This window comes from Felis catus, chromosome E2, assembly GCF_018350175.1.
Source record: "Felis catus isolate Fca126 chromosome E2, F.catus_Fca126_mat1.0, whole genome shotgun sequence".
NCBI lineage: Eukaryota > Metazoa > Chordata > Mammalia > Carnivora > Felidae > Felis > Felis catus.
The window spans coordinates 8,908,957-8,927,080 of record NC_058382.1 but is presented as its reverse complement, the minus strand read 5'-3'; the positions used below and the strand labels follow the sequence as shown (position 1 = coordinate 8,927,080).

Sequence of the window (18,124 nt, the reverse complement as noted above, 5' to 3'; positions counted from 1 at the left end):
CGCAGAAAATCATCATCGCCAGCGTTCCCAAGTCTTAACAAGCGAGGCGGTGCCAACACCACAGATACCTTTATTGCTTGCTCTTCGCCCTCACCTCCCAAGCCCGTCTTCCCACTGTCCCGTCCTCTACTACCCGAAAACTCAAACTCCCGGCATGCCACGCGGGGGAAAGAACTACAACTCCCAGAGAGCCCTGAGCTCAGGCGGGCTCCGGGGAGCAGAAGCCGAAGAATTTTCAAGGGTCGCGCGCTCGTTGGTTATTGGTCCTCAAGGAGGCGTGGCCACGGGAGGTCCGTGGCGGTGATTGGCCGGCAGTTCCTGCTGCTCAAGATCCCAGAGGAGGCGGCGGAGCCTGCGCAGTTCGCGGTGCAGGGCGTCGTCCGTCACGGGACCCGTGAGGCGCAGGCGCGAGCTGCCCAAGGGCAGGATGAGGGGCGGATGGGAGGAGAAGCTCTCGAAGATGTCCCCTAGGAGACAGAAGAAGACGGCATCAAATTCTGAAAATGGGCGTGAGGCAGCAGTGTTAGGGAGAGGCTGCGTCACGCCCGAGGGAAGGACAGACTTCAACCAGCAATTCCCGGAGCGGGACCCACTCAAACACGAGTCTTGGGAGTCCCCCGAGCATCATGGGAGTTGTAGTTCAGACAAAGAAAGAGAGGCCACCGCTGCCTGGGAAACGGGCGAGGTAGTTGGGTTCTTGGGTCTGAGGAAGGAAGGTCTGGGAACTTAGTTTTACGGATTCCTTCGTGGAGGGGCCTGGAACCCGAGCCCCTGGGTGAGAAGGGTAGGTTGTCGGGGGAAGGGGCTGGGGGCCTGAACCCTGGGGGGAAAAAGGAGGAGTTGGGGCTTGAAATCCCGTATCCTGGCGGAGGAGGGAGTTGAGGCCCATCACTTATTGGGTCTCGAGGGAGGAAAGGGTTAAGGGTCCAGGATCCTGGGTCAGAAGGAGGAAGGGGCTATGGATTCCTAGGTCCTGAGGCCAGAAAACAGCTGACAGCCCCCGTGCCTCTGTCCCCACCGTGCCTCACCTGTGTCCACAGCGTCTCGCTCTGCAGGGGGAGGGTCCCAGGCAGGTGGTGGCCCACGGCCAGGACCCAGCTGGTAGTGGCTGAGCAGATGGTGAAGCTGAGCAGGGGTCAGCGTGGGGTGGTCAGTTCGTAGGCTGCTCCAAGAAGCCTGGTGGGAAGATGAGGTGAGAAGTCGGTGGTCGTTATGGGACAGCTGAGAAAGCCTGAATGGAAGGCCCCCCCAGAGGGTACCGATGTAGGGGGTCGGCCGTGATGTCTGTGCAGCCAGATTGTGACTGCGAAGCCAGGCTGTCACCAAAGTGATGGTGAGAAAGGGGGTGCTCTCGGCTTTAAAAAAAAGAAAAGTGATTTGTTTGGCGCCTGGGTGGCTCAGTCGGTTAAGCTTCCGACTTCGGCTCAGGTCATGATCTCACAGTTTGTGAGTTCGAGCCCCGCGTCGGGCTCTGTGCAGACATAAATGTAAAAATTTTTAAATAATAAAATTTAAAATAAAGTTTGGATCTACTGAACTGAGATGACAACCAAGTCATCACTGCGGTGGACCCAGATTGCCTGGGTTCAAAAATCCTGGCTTGACTACTCATCACCTCTGGCAAGTTCTTCATCTGTAAATTGGGGGTGGAGGGATTAGGCACCACCTAATAGGGTTGTTCTGAGGTTTCAATATGGCAAGATCGTAAAATACTTAGAACACGGCCGGGTGCTTATTAAGCGCTCTGTAAAAGTCTGAGAAATAGCAACAAAAGAAATCAAGGAACTTATCCTGCCCGAATCTCAGTTTCCTTGTCTGTTACAAACGGTCAATGAATAACCTATTTCATGAGCCTTAATCAGCACTCAGTGAACAGTGCTTGACAGTGTTTGGTATCTAGTTTACGTTCAATGAATGTTTTGACTGTCTCATTCCTTGGAACCAGCATGACTGAGGGAGGGGGCCTTGGAAACTATTATTCGGAAGTCCCACTGCGATTCAGGTGCACTTTGGACGCTTGGGGCTGGCTTCTAACTGCCAGTGCATCACCCACGGTGTCTGCGCTGGGACTGGGGATAACGTGAGGGCCAAGGGGATGTCAAGGGTGGGCTGAATACAGAGGATGGATGGGGGGGGGTGGTTGGGGAGTCAGAGGTCAGGGATCGGGAATCACCTTGAGCAGGGAGGTGCGGGGCACACAGAGCAGGTTCACAGCTATGGAGAGTTTCCGGAAGAATTCAGTGGCAATGTCGCCCAGCCCGGCCCCCTGCAGCCAGTCCAAGACGAGGTCCAAGTTGGTCCGGATTTGGACAGCTCGGGACCATTGATAGAAAGGTCGGCCTTGACCTGTGGGGAAGGTTAGGAAGGGGAATGGGTGCGTGGACTCTGCCCTCCTGCCTCCTGGACCCTTCTTATTTTTCAGCTTGGGATCTGGAGCTTGGCCTCCAGACTCTCTAAAGATGAGGCCTGATCCTGTGGTATGTTCTGAACTGACTTGGGTCCCGATGGCTCCCGCCCCTTCGTCCCTGCCCCTTCCCCGATCTGACCCGCACCTCGTTCCATCAGCGAGTTGAGGAGGGACGCATTGGAGAAGAAGAACAAGTAACCGAAAGTCTGAGACACGAGGTCCGGATGCAGCTCACACTGGCTGGTCAGTTCCAGGGCTGCTTGGAACACGCCCAGGGTGGGTCTCAGCCCCGGAGGCATGGCCGCCAGCTCTGCGCCGGGCCCGGGAAGCTCTGCCCCAGCGGTAAAAGGGTTACTATCCAGGAGAGCAGGCAGCGTTGAATACAGAGTCTAAGAAGATACAGAGATGGAAACAAGTGATTGGACTACACCTTCCTGGAAGCTTCCGGGCAGAGCTTCTGGGAATTAGAGCCCATTCTATCTTCAACACCCTAAAGGCCTCTGTGAGCAAATCCCTACTTTCCAGGTGGCTTTCTGGCATTCATCAGGTCTGGGACACCTCAAGCCTTGAAATTTTTTCAGTGTTTATTTCTTTTTGAGAGAGAGAAAGAGACGGAGCTCAAGTGGGGGAAGGGCAGAGAGAGAGGGGCCGACACGGAATCCGAAGCAGGCTCCGAGCTGTCGGCACAGAGCCCGTCGCGGGCCTCGAACTCAAGAACCATGAGATCGGGACCTGAGCTGAAGTCCGACGCCCAGCTGACTGAGCCACCCAGGCACCCCAGGACTTGTATTTCTCCACACGGCAGCTCGCGGAGGACAAAGGACGCTGAACAAAGAGGCCCCCTTCGGTCAGAGAATGATTTATCCAGAATTCCCAAAGGAAAGAAAAAGAATAGAGAGTCAGGAAGTGGGAGTAAAGTGGCAGTGAGCCAGTGGAAAGTGAGATCGGGCCAAGGACAGGAAATGAGGTCAGAGCCGAAGAAGAAACAAAGCCACACGTGGCAGGAATGTACAGGAAGCGAAGCCTTGGAGGAAAGGGCTTCACAAATCAAGGCTGCTTAAGGAACATCTTTACGTTGATCAGTCCCCAAAGATCCCCGTTCCGTTTACAGACAGGGACTCAGGCCCACGGTAAGCCTGAAACCCTGAGAATTCCACGGGGCAATATCAAGGTCAAGGGTGGTTGGGGGCCTGGGGGAGAAAGCGGGTCCTCAGGACTAGCACTCCAGGGAGAAGGTCTGTGGCTTGGAAAAGGGAGTGAATTTGGAGCTATAGGAAATGAAGTCAGCAAACAGGAAGCGAAGCCTGATTACAGAGGACTTTTAGTTTAAATGACAGTGCCTGACACTATTTGATATCTATCTATCTATCTTCTCTCTAGTTTACCAGTCACTGAAGAGTGGACCTAGAAAACAGGAGCTTGAGGGACACCTGGGGGGCTCAGTCAGTTGAGCGTCCAACTTCAGCTCAGGTCATGATTTCACGGTTTGTGGGTTCGAGCCCCGTACTGGGCTTTGTGCTGACGGCCTGCTTCGGAATCTGTGTCTCCCTCTCTCTCTGGCCACCCCCCACTGGCGCTCTGTGTCTCTCTCTCTCTCAAAAATAAAAACATTTGGGGCGCCTGGGTGGCGCAGTCGGTTGGGCGTCCAACTTCAGCTCAGGTCACGATCTCGCGGTCTGTGAGTTTGAGCCCCGTGTCGGGCTCTGGGCTGATGGCTCAGAGCCTGGAGCCTGCTTCCGATTCGGTGTCTCCTTCTCTCTCTGCCCCTCCCCCCTTCATGCTCTGTCTCCCTCTGTCTCAAAAATAAATAAATGTTAAAAATAAAAAAAAATAAAAACATTTAAAAAAAAAAAAGAAAAAGAAAACAGGAGCTTGAGAAAATGATAAGGGTGATATGACCAGGTAGTAAAGTTCACTTGTCAAGAGGGGACAGATGCAGAGACAGGAGAAGAAGCCAGAAAGGCGGGAAGTGATGTAGGCTCCAACAGGAAGGGGTATCAGAACAGCAAAGCCCGGGGGTGAACGGGAAGTGATGTCAGAGAAGCGGGAAATCTCACAAGGTCAACTAGGAAGTGACGTCAGAGCAACACGATGTAATGCAAACAGGAAGTGATGTTATGTCAAACAGGCAGCAGGGGACAAGACCAACCTTGGTGAGGTAGTAGACAGACTGCTGGAAGGTACACATGATGACCTCATCCAGGAGGGCCATGGCCTCATCGCATAATTCCAAGTCATTGCAGAGCTGTGGGTCTGAGGACAGACCTGGGGGTAAGAGAGAGAACCAGAGGCTGACAGGCAGGAGCCCAAGTCCCCAAGTAGAGGGAATGACAGGGATCCCGGACAGGCCTGAGCTTGGGTCAGAGCTCACCCTCCTGGTCGGCCTCCTTCTCCATTTCCAGCACCTTCTCCTGTACAAAACTCAGCAGCTCCGTGGTGTTGGCCATCCACAGCATGAGTGGCCGCAGCTCCACGGACACAGCCTCGGGAGTCAAGGGCACCTCGGGGACTCCCTCAGGGTGGCTGGAGGAGAAAAGGACCCATTAACGGGACAGTCCATTAGTCATGGGGGTGGGGTGGTCTCTGCCCAACCCCCACCATAGTGTCCAAACCCCGAGCTCTGGATCCAACTGAGGACAGAGGCCAATCCCCATTTCACAGCTGGAAAAGTTGGGGGCCGAGGAAGAGCCTGCCTGCAGAGCCCCACCCCTGCGTCCCTCTATAACCCTTCTTCCCAGAATTTCTCTTACTTCTCTGGCTGGCGGTCTCCGATTTCCTTGATCTTTTCCTGTAGAACAGTAAGCTCAGAATCAAGGCGCGTGGAATTGAGGGAGAGAGACGTATGAGTTAATACCCTGGTATTTCTGGAAGCACCTTTTTGACACGGCCTCTCCACGCTCAAATGGACCCTAACCCCCAGGTTTCAGAATGGTTTCACCTCTCTGTACGGTTTTTTTTTTTTTCTTTTTTAATGTTTATTTATTTTTGAGAGAGAGAGAGTGTGTACGTGCGAGTGGGGGAGGGGAAGGGAGAGAGGAAGACACAGAATCTGAAGCAGGCTCCGGGCTCCCAGCTGTCAGCACAGAGCTGGATGTGGGGCTTGAACTCAGGAACTGTGAGTCAGTTCCTTAACAGGACTCAGTCACTTGACCGACTGAGCCACCCCGGCGTCCGTCCCTCACCTCTCCATACCTTTTAAAACACAAAGCCCTAGGGGCGCCTGGGTGATTCAGTTGGTTGAGCCTCCGACTTCAGCTCAGGTCACGATCTCACAGCTCCCGAGTTCAAGCCCCACACCCGGCTCTGCGCTGGCAGTGCAGGGCCTGCTTGGGATTCTCTCTCTCTCCCCTTCCCCCCCTTTTGCGCCCGTGCGCGCGCTCTCTCTCAAAAGAAATAGAATAAACTTACAAAAATAAAATAAAATACAAAGCCCTATGATTGCAGACGGTCTACCTCCCTCAGGCCCACTTCTGCTCGAATAGAAGTTTCTTCTTACCGCCCAGGCCCTTCCTTAACCTTCGCTCTGAGAAGCCCTAGCTCCATTGGATGGCGACTTTAACCTCCCCCCCCAAATCCAGAAATCTGGATGATTTCTCCCAGGTACTTCCATCTGTAGGTCCGATGGATTTGTCCTCCCTCGCCTCCAAGCACGGTCTTGCCCACTACTGTTCAAAGCTTCGGGCCCAGCGGGCTGCCCGCCTCACCTCCCACAACGGTCTCTCCTGACTTCTCATCCCAGGAGCTCCCAGAATCGTTTCTCCCATTATCCCAGAGCCGCAAAGGTGGTTCTTTGCTACCTTCTCTTCCAGCACCGCGGATGAATCCACCACTCCCAGCACCCCGCGAGATCCCTTACTGGAGAGCCCAGGCCCCTCCTAAGCAGGGAAGAGGTGGCTTCATCCTGCTCGACTTCCAAACCGGCGGCAGGGGGCGACGAGAGGCTGGGGGAAGCCCTAGGGGAGCAGACGGGGGCTGGACGGCGGTTGGAGGCACTCACCCAGACAGCCTCCTTGATGAGCCGGGCCAGACGGCCCAGCAGGCGCGGCAGGTGGCCCAGCTCCAGTTCCCGGGCTGAATGCTGGACGCACAGCGCCAGCAGCGTGGCCGGCCCCAGCGGTGGTAGGTCCCCGGCGCCGGCCGCTGCTGCGCGCACGATCTCACCCAGCAGCGCCTCTTCCTCGCGGGGCCGGAAGCGCAGCACCGGCTCGCGGCCATCCAGGTAGGCCGCCAGCGCCTCGCCGCGCTCCTGCAGGCCCCGGCCGCACAGGCGGCAGGAGAAGGCCCAGCCGGGGCCTGGCGGGGAGGCCCCCGGACGGGTGGGCAGCCACGGCGGCCGCGCGGGCCCCGAGCCCCCAGCGCGGGGGTCCTTGTACATGAAGAGGAAGTGCTCGCCCAGCCCCAGCAGGTCGCCAGGGTGCAGCTCGGCCTCGCGCAGCAGGAGGCACCCGTTGTGCGTGACCGGGGCACCCCGGGCCGGGCGCACCATGGCCGGGGGCTCAGGGCCCGCACGCACCGTACAGTGCCGCGGCAGGATGTCGGGGGCATTGAGAAAGGTGTCCACATACGGGGCCGGGGACCCACCACGGGCCGAGGAGTTCCCGCCCCGGCCGAAGACATGCTGCTCCCGCGTCATCACATACACCACGAAGTCCTGCAGGGAAGGTGAAGATACAGGAGAGACACAGCTCCGTGAGGAACGGATGTTTCCAAAGGGGACCCTTGGCCACAAAGGACTCTCCCATCCACCACCTCGCTTAGAATGAACGCTTTCAAGGAGATCTCCTGGGATCCCCAAAGCCTCAGCAATTGCTTCCCCAAACCATGAGTGGACTCTTCAACGGCACTTCCTGTGATGGACTGGTCCAGAACACCCATCTGGAAGACTGGCTGCGTATAAGGAAACCCCTTTCTTTTTTTTTTTTTTTTTTTAATTTTTTTTCAACGTTTATTTATTTTTGGGACAGAGAGAGACAGAGCATGAATGGGGGAGGGGCAGAGAGAGAGGGAGACACAGAATCGGAAACAGGCTCCAGGCTTCGAGCCATCAGCCCAGAGCCCGACGCGGGGCTCGAACTCACGGACCGCGAGATCGTGACCTGGCTGAAGTCGGACGCTTAACCGACTGCGCCACCCAGGTGCCCAGGAAACCCCTTTCTTGACATGAGTTCTGTAATTGCCCTCCCTGAAATTATTGATGTTTTCCAGGAGACATTTCTCCAGGAGACGCCGCCCTCTTCTCACCTCTTCTGAATGGACCCTTTCAAGGAAATCCATTCCCACAATGCACTCTCCCATGATATAGAGCCCAAAGAAGGGGTGCTTCCAAGAGCACCACACCCCCATGACTACAGTGGACTGCCCATTACCTTGCCCCCCAAAGAATGGAACTTTCCAAGGACATCTTTCTCCTGTGAACCCTCCCATTTCTCTGACGCTGGCCCCATTTGCCAGTCCTTCCACCACCATAATGGGGACTTCCAAAGACATTTCCCCTTCTAATAAGAGCTTCTCTGAATATTTCCAAGACACGGGACGGATATCTTTAAGGAGACTGCCCCCTTTGAACAAAGGTTTCTTCCATTATCTCCACCCCATGAACATACACTTCCAGGGAGACCCCCTTTCTACAAAGGACCCTTATTTCCCCCCACCCCATGCTGAACTCACTTCCAAGGAGAAATAATACTACAATGGACTCACCTACTACCCCCACTCCCATGATAGAGGATTCCAAAGATACTCCTTTCCATCAATGGATGCTTTTAGTATTCTCATCCCAACAAAGAACATCTCCATGGAGCTCTCCATATAGTGGCTCTTCTAGTAACCCCACCTTATTAATAGATGTTTTCAAGGAGACCCTCTTCTTATAATGGAGTGTCCCATTTCATCCACCAAATGAAGAGGTGCATTCCAGAAGACCCCTTCCTAAATGACTCTCCCATCTCCATCCTACAAAAATGGAAGAGCTCAGTCTGGCCCTCTTCCTAAAATGGACTCTCTGTTCTCTATTCACACTGGGAGGATAGTCATCCTCCCTGAACTCACGTATTACCTTTACCTCATGGATGGACATTTCCAAAGAGACCCCTTCCTACAATGGACTTGTTCATCTGCCTCTAGAAAATGGACCTTTCCAGTATGACCACCTTCCAAAGGTAAAATCTCCTGTTATCCATCCCTGTTTGAAGCAATGGAATGGTCCAAAATACATGGAACCCTCTTCTAAAATTACTTAACCCCAGAAGGGATTCCACAGTGCCCCCAATGAACTCCCGGGTTATAGCCACTCATGAATAGATGAGTGCAAATAAATTCCTCCCTACGAGATTCACCTCTGATTCCTCTTCCCCAGGAAGGAATACTTCCATAGAAGCCTCTTTCTTAGAAAGGAATTTCTCATGAACCCCATTCAAAAGAATGGATGCTCCCAATGTCCCCCGTCTTCCCAAAACAGGCTCTCCTATTCTCCAACCTTGTCTGCAAACCCCTCCCTGTAAGGAACTTGCCCCAGTAAGGAGGAATGAATTCTTCCACGCAAGCCCTTCTCTCAATAGTCTTAACCTCTCACTCATACACACCCACACACAGGCCACCGAACCCAACTGGATCACTCTGACAGCACAAATGGGACTATTTGCTGAGCTCCACTACCTTCTAGAGTGGGCTTTCCCATTGATTCCCAGCAGTACCTGTGGAACTTGGCTGTACTGCTGTTACTCAAAGTTGGGCGACACCACAAACATGGCTCCCCCAATCATCGCGCGCACACGCACACACACACACACACACAAATGAGTCTTTCCAAGAGTACGTTACGTTTCTATTAATGAAACAATTTCCCACGAATCATTTTCTACTATCTGCTAATCCTTTCTCCCTCTCTGCTGCCTAACACTCAAGCAAAGTTCTACTGTCACCCAAATATAGAAAACAGAAGCATCGTACCCCCTACGCCCCCTAACAAGAGTCAAATCATTCCAGTGTAAACCATCACCTTTAAAAAGCGGGTTAGTCTGCTCCTTCCAAGAAAATATACGCTTACCCAGAACAAGATCCCATACATCAATGAACTTATCTTCCTCCCAAACAAGATAGACACTTCAATTACTCCTCATCAAGAAATAGGCGCTTACAAGGAGATCCCTTTTCTACGATAGGCTCTCACATTCCCCCTTGACAGACAAAGGCAGTGTGTTCCCCCAACATTGCATGAAATGAACCATTCCCCACTTGTTCTTCCAGCAAAATCTTTTTCAGCCACCAACCTCCACGACTATCACCTCTTCCCCCCATCCCCTGTCTCCCACAATGACCTCTCCTACCCTGGAACCCTACCTTGCTGGGCCCACGCCTTCCCGCAAACCTGAGACTACCGCGACCCAGGGGATTCTGGGAGTTGTAATTTTGTCGCCCTGCAGACGAAGGAAGGTGGACAGAAGGCCGGAGCATAGTTCTCTCCGGGGTAGGAGGGGCTGCCTTACCTGAGCGTCCTGGTAGCCCTGGAGCAGCAGGAAGTAGGGACGGTTGCTGGGAGCCTGAATGAGGCACTGGGTCAACTGATCGAAGTCGCCAGGGTCAGCAGGTCCGATTTGGGTGTCGGCTGCCCCTGGGGCCATGCTAAGTGCCTGCTGCCTGCGCTCCTGCTGCCGCCGCCGGCGACCCTGCAGGCTGAGCTCCGACACGCTGCGCCGCAGGGACAGGTTTTCCGAGCGCTCTTTGCCCCCGGACCCAGCGGGGGGCCCTGACCCGGACCCCGGGCCCGGACTGGCCAGGGCCGCCCCTCCGGACGCCGCCCGGGAGCGATTCTTCTGCGGCCGCCACGAGGGGGCACCCGTGCCTGCGGAGAGACCGAGAGGGATGAGGCAAGAGACTCCAAAGAGCCCGAGACAGGCTCGCAGAGCCGAGATGATAAAGAGACAAAAAAATTGACCACAGAGAGGTGAGGCTGCTTCGCACATTTAGTTTTCTGTATATGCTGTTCCCTGTGCCCGGCACATAGTGGGTGATGGTGAACGGAAGGAACGAACTAGTGATTTGTTTCTCACTAGGCCACGAAATCTAGAGGGGGGGAACCTCATCTGTCATGTGCTCACTGTATTCCCCCAGGGCCCTAAATAATGTGTGGCCCACAGTAGGCGCTCAACCAATGCTTTTTGGGGGGGGGGAAGACAGTGATGGTTGTAATTGCCTTTCTTTATTAGGCGACCACTATGTGCCAAGCCCTGTGCTAAAACCCTTTTATACATTTTCCTATTTCATCTTCCCCTAGGGTGTTGCAGAGCGGAACCGACAAAGAACGGATCGGAATCCAAGCCAGAGTTCAGAGCTCAGGAGGTTGACCGCTACCCCACTCTGTCTCCCCGATGGGAGGCTCAGAAACAGAAAAGCTTTAGAAGGTTCTGTGAGCAGCCCCTTAGAGCCGGCTCCATCCCTGCCGGGCCCTGCTCTGCACTTACTATTTCACCAAGGGGACCACCTCCTGTTCCAGGAACGTTTCCTCAAAGGCCAGGCCAGCATGTAAGCCCTTGATGGTGTTACGTCTTCATTTCCCATGCGCCACCCTCAAATCTCCCACCCACAGTCTGCAGCCAACCCAGCCTAGATCCACCTGCTCCAAGGTCAGATCCTCTGAAGCTTCGATCTGTTTTTTTAATTATTCTTAAGAGAGGGAGAGCACGAGCAGGGGAAGGGCAGAGAGAAGGAGACACAGAATCTATAGCAGGCTCCAGGCTCCCAGCTGTTAGGACAGAGCCCGACGCTGGGCTCGAGCTCACGGACCGAGCGATCATGATCCGATCCGAAGTCGGAGGCTTAACCCACTGAGCCACTCAGGCGCTCCTAAAGCTTGGATCATTTTCTGCCCCAAACAAGCCCACCATTTCTTCACTCTCCAGGCTCCTCCCCCAAAGAGGCTTAATCTACGTCGGCCCTGCCTCTCCCGAGAGGCCTTCTAGCCACGCGGACGACCACCACGACTCAACACCTCTGGCTCTGGGTTACCCTCTTCAGCAGGGACCCCCCACCCCCCATCACAAGCCCCGCCCATCCACTCTGGCAATAACTCCGGTCTGGCCCCAGCCCCGCCCCCGACCTGACCCGGGGCTTTAGGCTCCTCCCATTCCCCCCTCCCTTTCTCCCGGGGGCCCCGCCTCCAGCCTACCCCTGGTCTCTCCAGCCCCACAGATCCCGGCCCCCTTAGCCCCCGGCCCCAAGCCCCGCCCAGCCACCGCTGGCCCCGCCTCCAGGACAGGCCCCGCCCCGCCCCCGGAGTCGGGCCCCCGCCGGCTCACCGTCGCTGTCCGCCGCCCCGAAGGCCTCCTGCTCCAGGCGGCGCGCCTCCTCGCGGCCGCGCAGCTCGAAACGGCGCGCCCAGCCGGGCCGCGCTCGCCACAGCTCCTGCACCAGCAGCGGTCGCTCCGAGTCGCCCAGCACGCGCAGGTGCTCCGCCCGCCACTCGCAGCTGCCCACGCCGCCCGCCGCGGGCCGGCCCAGCGCGTCGCACAGCGCGAAGGCGTCCACGCAGCTGCTCTCGCCTGGGCTGCCGCCGGGGCTCCCCGCCAGCCCGTAGCGCTCCAGCGCCTCGGCCACCAGCTCGCGTGCCGTGGAGCGCGCAGTGGCGAGCACGCTCTTGTAGTTGGCGCCCGACGCCAGCCCGGCGCCGAAGATCTTGAGGACCCCCGGGGGTGCCGTGGCGCGGGCGGCCAGCGGGGGCTCGGGGGCCACGCCCGCGGCCAGCTCAGGCAGCTTCTTCTCGCTGGCCCAGCGCTGAGCGCCCCCCGGAGTCCCGGCGCCTCCCGCGCCGCCGGACCCCGTGGCCCCGGTCCCCGAGCCCCGAAAGAGCTGGGAGATGCGCTTGGCGCGACTCCCGGAGGCTCCCCCGGCCGCCTTGACCGCGCCCACTCGCCGCAGCTCCACGTGCGGCGGCGGCGGGGGCAGCGGCTCGCTGCTGCGGCTCCCCGTGTCCGAGGAAGAAGACCTGGGAACCCGCCAGGGGAGCGGAGAGGCGGCAAAGAGACCGAGAGAGACAGGCCAGGATGGAGGCCGATGGCAGAAGACGAAGGAAGGAGGTGGGCAAAGACCCAGACGGAGGGATCAGAGACCCGGAGAGTGACAGAGAGACCCATTGAGAGGGGACACAGATCCAGACCGAAAGAGCAAAAGAAACCCAGGGAAAGAGAGGGACAGAGACAGAGATAAAGAGGGAGACAGAGACCCACAGAAGGGGGAGAGACGCGAGTGTACAGATACGGAGTTGGGCAGAGGCCAGAGTCAGAGAGAGAGAGAGAGAGAGAGAGAGAGAAATAAATGAAGGCGAGTGGCACCTAAGGAAGTTGCAAGAGGTAAGCAGGGAGGGGAGGAAGGAAGGGGAATCAAACCCTTGCCCCTGTATCCCCATCGCCTTGTCCATCCAGCGAGGGCCCCTATCCAGGCCCGGCTCTTCCCCGACCGGACTCTGAGAGCACTGTGGCCCACTGTCTGTCTCCTCCAGCCCGCCACCTCACTTGCCCATTCCGGAAAGGAACTGCAGTCAACGCTCGGGGCCCCTGGCCCTACCCGGTGCAGAGACTGGATCAGAAACGAGGACAATTGGGAGGTAGGTGGAGGAGGGACAGGGGCCTGGAGGAGGTGGGCACTCACTTAACAGAGGCGGCGCTAGGCCAGCGGCGTCCCAGCTTGGCCAGCTGTTTCCTGGGAGAATTGATCCACAAGCCCACGGGGAGGTGGAGCTTCCCGAAGCGGGGGCTTCCGCCCTCTTTCCGTTCACCAGATAGCATGGCCCTAAGGAAGGATGGGTAAGACCCCAACTCCTGAGGCCCCGAGTAGTGGGGTTGGGGATGGAGGGGCCTGGGGCTCAAACTCGCGAGTCTGGGTGGAGGAGACGGATGGGAGCTAAGCTCCTGGGTGCTGGGATGGGAGATGGGTGGGGACTGGCCACTGGGTCTGAGGGAGGAGGGGTCTGGACTCCTGGCTCCGCGGTTCTTACCCTGCTTCAGGTCCCAACAGCACCCCGGGGCCCTGGCTCCGTTGGCCCTGGTTGGTTCCTGACCCCGCTGTTCCCGTTCAGCCTTTGCCTCTGCCCCGGCTCCCAGCACTGGGTGGGGGACAGGAAAAGGCGAGAGGAAACCCGGCAGGAAGAGCTGGGAGGGGGCGTCCTGTGAGGGGACCGGGCCTGGGGGAGGAGATCTGCGTAGGGCAGGCCCTTCTCTACTCCTTGATTCTGGAATTACATCTCAGCTAGTTGGGCACTGCCTTGACACAGGGAACTGACTTCCCAGTCTCTCCGAGGACAGGAGACCCGCCCCAGAGCTCTCCTCTCGGGAAGCCAAAACTGAGAATCTGACCGGAGAAAAGGAATCCGATATTTAGACAACCAGATAAATCTTTATTTAAGCCTTGGTGCTGTGGCCTTTTCCTCGTTCGGTACCTTGGGAAGCTGGGTCTGTGACACCTGGGTCTGTGATAGCTGGGTCTGTGACAGCCGACTTTGTGGACCCTGGTCCTCGGGGGCTGCTGCCTTGTCGGTACGGACCCAGGACTTGACCGAATCGATCAGGGTCCCAGACCTAAAGCAAAGTACGCTGGGGAAGGGTGGGGTGCAATCGTGTAAGCAGGTTAGGTCCTGAGTGAGGGACACCCCTCCCAGCCTCCCTATATCTGATCCTTTCTGTGACCCAAGCTTCGCCGCCCTGGGTAAGCACGCCCCTCTTTTCTAAGCCCCTCCCCCTAACGCCCCCTCCTACCTTCGGACGTTGGAGACCCCGCCCCTCGCCCCAAGCCCCGCCTTCTCCGGGAGGCGGCTCACGAGGTGGCAAAGCCGAGGATCAGAAACACAAAGCCCCAGATCAGCATCTCCAACAGAAAGCCTCTCAGCGCGTCCTTGGGATTCGGACACTCTGACGGCTTGAGGGATCGAAACCGCTGATACTGGGTCCCGGGCTTTGATTTCGGGATCTCCTCAATGACTCTTTTGGGCAACACTGACAGAGGAGAGAGAAGGGGCAGTGCTGGGAGGGCCGGTCGTGGCCCAGGCAAGCTCTGTCCACGCCACCCTTCCCCAGGACCCAGGCCTCCCAGGAGATAAACACGCCCCTCACTGCCTGAAGCCAGGCCACTGTGAGAGGTGGCCGCACCCTGGGCAGGAAGCCACCCCCCGTTGGCCTGAAACCACACCCCGACAGAAAGTTAGGCCCCCCAGGGCGCTCGCTGAAGCTGACTGCCCCCCACACCCAGGACCCTGAGTCCCATACGTCTGCCGACCACCAGCTCTGACCTGTGACTTCAAAATGGATGACCGTGGCTGGGCCGGATCGCTCAGTGCCCAACTCGCAGCGGTAGTTACCCGCATCCTCTGGCCTCACCAGTCGCTTGGTCAGGGTGGGCCGTTTCCCCTCGGACACCAAGGTCTCAGAATTGCTCCCCCAAACCTAGACCCAAGCTCAAGGGGTCACAAAGGCCTGGGGAATTCAGGGTTTGGGTCAGTACAGGTGTGAGGGCACCACGGGCTCTCAGTGGGGGAGATGGGAGTCCAGGGTCACTGGTAAGGGCATGGGGTCCCCGGGGACCCGTAGAAGTCAAACCTGGTGGGTCATGGGTCATGGGGATTGTGGCAACAAGCTTGTGGATGAGGGGGTCGGCGCTCACACAAGCCTTATGGACTTGGGGTTAAAGGGCCCACCCTGTAAAAGCTGTAATAGGTCAGGCCTTGAGATAATTTATGCCAGTCGAGCTCACAGTCCAGGATCAGGTCTTCCGTTTCATGGACGTTGATTTGGAGCACTGGTGAGAGGGGTTGTGCTCCTTTGCCTCTTCAAGGTTCCTGGTCCTCCCTCAACTCCCTCCACTTGGTGGCGGTCCCACCTTCTCTGGTGGGCGGGCTACAGTCTCCGCCCCCTCTGGCCCCGTCACAAGTCTGGCTCCGCCCCTCTTGGGCCAACCCCTGCGGCTGGCCCCAGCTCTCTCACCCCCACAATCTCTGTATTTTCGACAAGCGTGAAGCTGCTTTTTACAGTTACTGCACCAGATCAGAAGCTGCAACATTGTACCTGAAGGGACAGGATCCAGGCTGTATTCGCCCTGAGAGGCGAGGCTAAAAGGAGAGGGCAGGGCCAAGTTCTGGGGCGGAGTCAGGCCCCTAATCCCTAGAGGTCAGCCCAAGAGGCGGGGCTAGAAGGCAGTCCTCCCTGAAGAGGGGTGTAACCAATCTCAGGAAAGAGCGCCCAGAGAAGGGGACCCGCTATCCAGGAAGTCCGCTGTGCAGAAGGACTACTGGGGACCAGGAACCTCTCAGACGTGGGGAAGGAAGAACCACCGAGACCCAAAGCCGGAGGAGAAAGGCTGGGTATTCACGGGGCAAGGATGAAGGATACAAAACCAGTTCCCGTAATCCGGACTCACCACATTTGTTGGGACAGAAATCTGCCTCAGAAGGAAGAAAAAACAAAACAACAACAAAAAAGGATTATCAGATTCCTGTTCAAGGAGATGAGAGGGGGGAGAAGGAATAGGTTGCGTTTGGGCTCTGGGGATGGAGGGAAGAAGGACACGGATGTCTGGATCTCTGGGTCCCAGGGAGGACGCGGTGGGGAGAAGTGAGAGGCTGGAGATAGAAAGCAGGGGCTGGGGACTTAGACCCTGGACCTGTTGGGGGAAGGGGCCGTGGTCCCTGACGGAAGCCATCTTCCCTCACCCTCTCTTTGGAATCGAGTGACGTAGCCACGAAAGGCTGCCTTTTCCAGAGTCAACATCTAGGAGAACTCCTTCACGAAAGTGTCATCTGGGAAGGAGCAGGGTGACATAGAGTGGTACCCCTCCTCCCACCCACCCCAGGAGGAGATGCAGGAAGTTTGCCTCCATCTGAAGAGGCTGGCGTTCCACCTTGGGGCCATCTCAGGGAGGGACAGTGACATTGAATGACCACTTAACAATGCGGGCCACTGAGCTAAGCAGCGCCTGGCGTGAAGACACTGTTAGGACCCACTTTAGAGGTGACAAACCAGGGAAATTCCTCTCTCAAGGCCACACAGCTAAGGGGTGGCCAGGCCTGAAGCTGAACCCAGGCAGGTGGGCTCCAGAGCCACCACCAGACCCGTCCTCACCAAAAAACATTTCTCTAAAAGTTTCTGGAGCCCCATCCCCTGGCCCCTGTGTGGATTTACCTGCTGCCCCACTGTTTCTGATAAGTGTCACACTCCTCAGAAAACTCAAGACTGACGTTTCCATTGTGGCCTCATCTGGAGGGACACAGAGGATGGGGGAGAGGAGCTAGACCTCAGATTCCAAGCCTTAAGGTCTCATTGGCCCAGCTAGTGTCAAAAACTACACTACCCATGAGGCTACGGGGCAAGTCCAGGGCTGTAAAAGGATTGCACGCCCGTTGACTTCTGGGAGATGTAGTTTTTTTTTTGTTTTTGTTTTTGTTTTTGTTTCTGGGTTTGTGTGTTTGTTTGTTTTTTTACAAAATTGCAGGATAAGGACTAGGGAAACAGCCTATTCCTTTGCCCAGGGGAAGGCCTGGAATCTGCATCTCAGTCTTCTCCATTCACGAACCCAGCGGACTCTGCCTCCAACCCTTACCTCCTGTCCCGCCCCCCGCAATCCTAGCACCAGACCCCTGCTTTCCCTCCACCCTAGATTCCCACGCTCTACCCTGCCCTCACCGATAACCCCCATAAAGGTATCCTCTAAATATGGCAGGTCCCCGAAATCCCTCACGGTTTCTCTTATCCTTTCCATCACTTGTCTGTGACGATCGGGGGCGAGGTGGGTAGGCAGGTATTCCTTTTCCAAGGCGTCCAGCGCGGCCACGACCCTTGGATCACAAATGACACAGCTCCGGGCCCGAAGCAGGCAGCCGGCTAGCGCCGCCACCAGGAGGGCTACTTGGGGGCCCATTGAGGCCCGAGGGCTCAGCCCCGCACAGATCCCCGGGGAGGGTCTTCCCAGCCCACTCGGAGGAGGTGGTCGCTAAGGGGAAAGAAGCTATCCCTGAGACGAAGAGCCCCAATTTGCAGGGCTCCCACTTCTCCGTTAGGAAACCGAGGTGTCCGGAGTCCCGAGGCACCCTAGACAGCCGTTGCCCGACCTTGACCTTGAATGTTGTCAAGGTCGAAACCAGGCTGAAGGCTTTTGGAAGGGACGAGCAGGCCACCGTCTTCCACTCGATTTCCCAAGACTGAAAATAAGGATGTTGTTGGGGAGAGGGTGACGTTGGTCACGTGATGTGGAGGGCTTTATGACCGGAGCCAGGGTCACCTTTCACCCCGATCTACAAGGAATTCCCACACCCTCCCCCTTCTACGTTACTACCTGGCCCGCCCCCCTGCCGGACTTCCCTAGAGACGAAGCTCCCCGGGAGTTTTCTTGGCCCCGCCCACAAACCCAACTCTGAGTCTGATTGGACGGCAACAAAGGGACGCTCCGCCTATGGTTCCAGGACAAAGCAGACAACCCCCTCTCAGACTAGAAAGTTCATCTGGTCCCCCCAGACTAGGCCCTCAGTGGTGGGGTTGCCCTGCTGGGGGCTGGGGTGAACTCGTAAGTCTGGGAGCCTAGCTCATGGGTGCTGGGATGGAAGACTGCTGGAGACGGGCTCTTGGGTGTGGACCCCCGGATGCCTGGGTCTTCCCCTGCCTCAGGTCCCAACAGCACCCCGGAACCCTGGCTCCCTTGGCCCTGGTGGCTTCCTGACCCCACTGTTCCTGTCAGGCTTTGCCC

The 18,124-nt window shown here is 57.0% G+C and overlaps 2 protein-coding genes and 1 long non-coding RNA gene across 3 annotated transcripts; 1 reads left to right on the top strand and 2 right to left on the bottom strand.

The window, feature by feature from the left end:
• Nucleotides 1–34: 34 nt before the first annotated feature.
• Nucleotides 35–13,185, bottom strand: RASIP1 (Ras interacting protein 1). Its single transcript, XM_045047023.1, has 11 exons — nucleotides 13,049–13,185; nucleotides 11,701–12,386; nucleotides 9,892–10,247; nucleotides 6,405–7,058; nucleotides 5,158–5,195; nucleotides 4,779–4,930; nucleotides 4,557–4,660; nucleotides 2,553–2,796; nucleotides 2,174–2,346; nucleotides 1,029–1,176; nucleotides 35–467 (listed from the first exon to the last, which is right to left on the bottom strand). Exons 1-11 carry the CDS (start codon nucleotides 13,183–13,185, stop codon nucleotides 268–270), a joined length of 2,892 nt encoding a protein of 963 aa, XP_044902958.1. The 3' UTR covers nucleotides 35–267.
• On the top strand, nucleotides 10,210–11,630 carry LOC123382417. Its single transcript, XR_006590741.1, has 3 exons — nucleotides 10,210–10,349; nucleotides 10,680–10,927; nucleotides 11,305–11,630. It is a non-coding gene; the product is annotated as an uncharacterized LOC123382417 (long non-coding RNA).
• On the bottom strand, nucleotides 13,162–17,843 carry LOC101082892 (izumo sperm-egg fusion protein 1-like). The gene is made up of 12 exons (XM_045046931.1): nucleotides 17,068–17,843; nucleotides 16,567–16,641; nucleotides 16,229–16,296; nucleotides 16,098–16,155; nucleotides 15,806–15,826; nucleotides 15,373–15,453; nucleotides 15,087–15,187; nucleotides 14,682–14,835; nucleotides 14,214–14,388; nucleotides 13,836–13,989; nucleotides 13,395–13,502; nucleotides 13,162–13,189 (listed from the first exon to the last, which is right to left on the bottom strand). The coding sequence occupies exons 1-11, from the start codon at nucleotides 17,300–17,302 to the stop codon at nucleotides 13,401–13,403; spliced, it is 1,224 nt and encodes a 407-aa protein (XP_044902866.1). The 5' UTR covers nucleotides 17,303–17,843; the 3' UTR covers nucleotides 13,162–13,189; nucleotides 13,395–13,400.
• Nucleotides 17,844–18,124: the final 281 nt, after the last annotated feature.

What these genes read in the sequence shown, in the direction of transcription:
- RASIP1 (XM_045047023.1), bottom strand. Translation starts at nt 13,185, where the DNA reads ATGCTATCTGGTGAACGGAAAGAGGGCGGAAGCCCCCGCTTCGGGAAG. An exon ending in CCTAGCGCCGCCTCTGTTAA is followed by an intron (nt 12,387 to 13,048) that starts GTGAGTGCCCAC and finishes GCGGGTTCCCAG; the next exon opens with GTCTTCTTCCTCGGACACGG. An exon ending in GGAGACCGCCAGCCAGAGAA is followed by an intron (nt 4,931 to 5,157) that starts GTAAGAGAAATT and finishes TTTCTCCTCCAG; the next exon opens with CCACCCTGAGGGAGTCCCCG.
- LOC101082892 (XM_045046931.1), bottom strand. Translation starts at nt 17,302, where the DNA reads ATGGGCCCCCAAGTAGCCCTCCTGGTGGCGGCGCTAGCCGGCTGCCTG. An exon ending in TGCATCTCCTCCTGGGGTGG is followed by an intron (nt 16,156 to 16,228) that starts GTGGGAGGAGGG and finishes GAGTTCTCCTAG; the next exon opens with ATGTTGACTCTGGAAAAGGC. An exon ending in AAAATACAGAGATTGTGGGG is followed by an intron (nt 15,188 to 15,372) that starts GTGAGAGAGCTG and finishes CCCTCTCACCAG; the next exon opens with TGCTCCAAATCAACGTCCAT.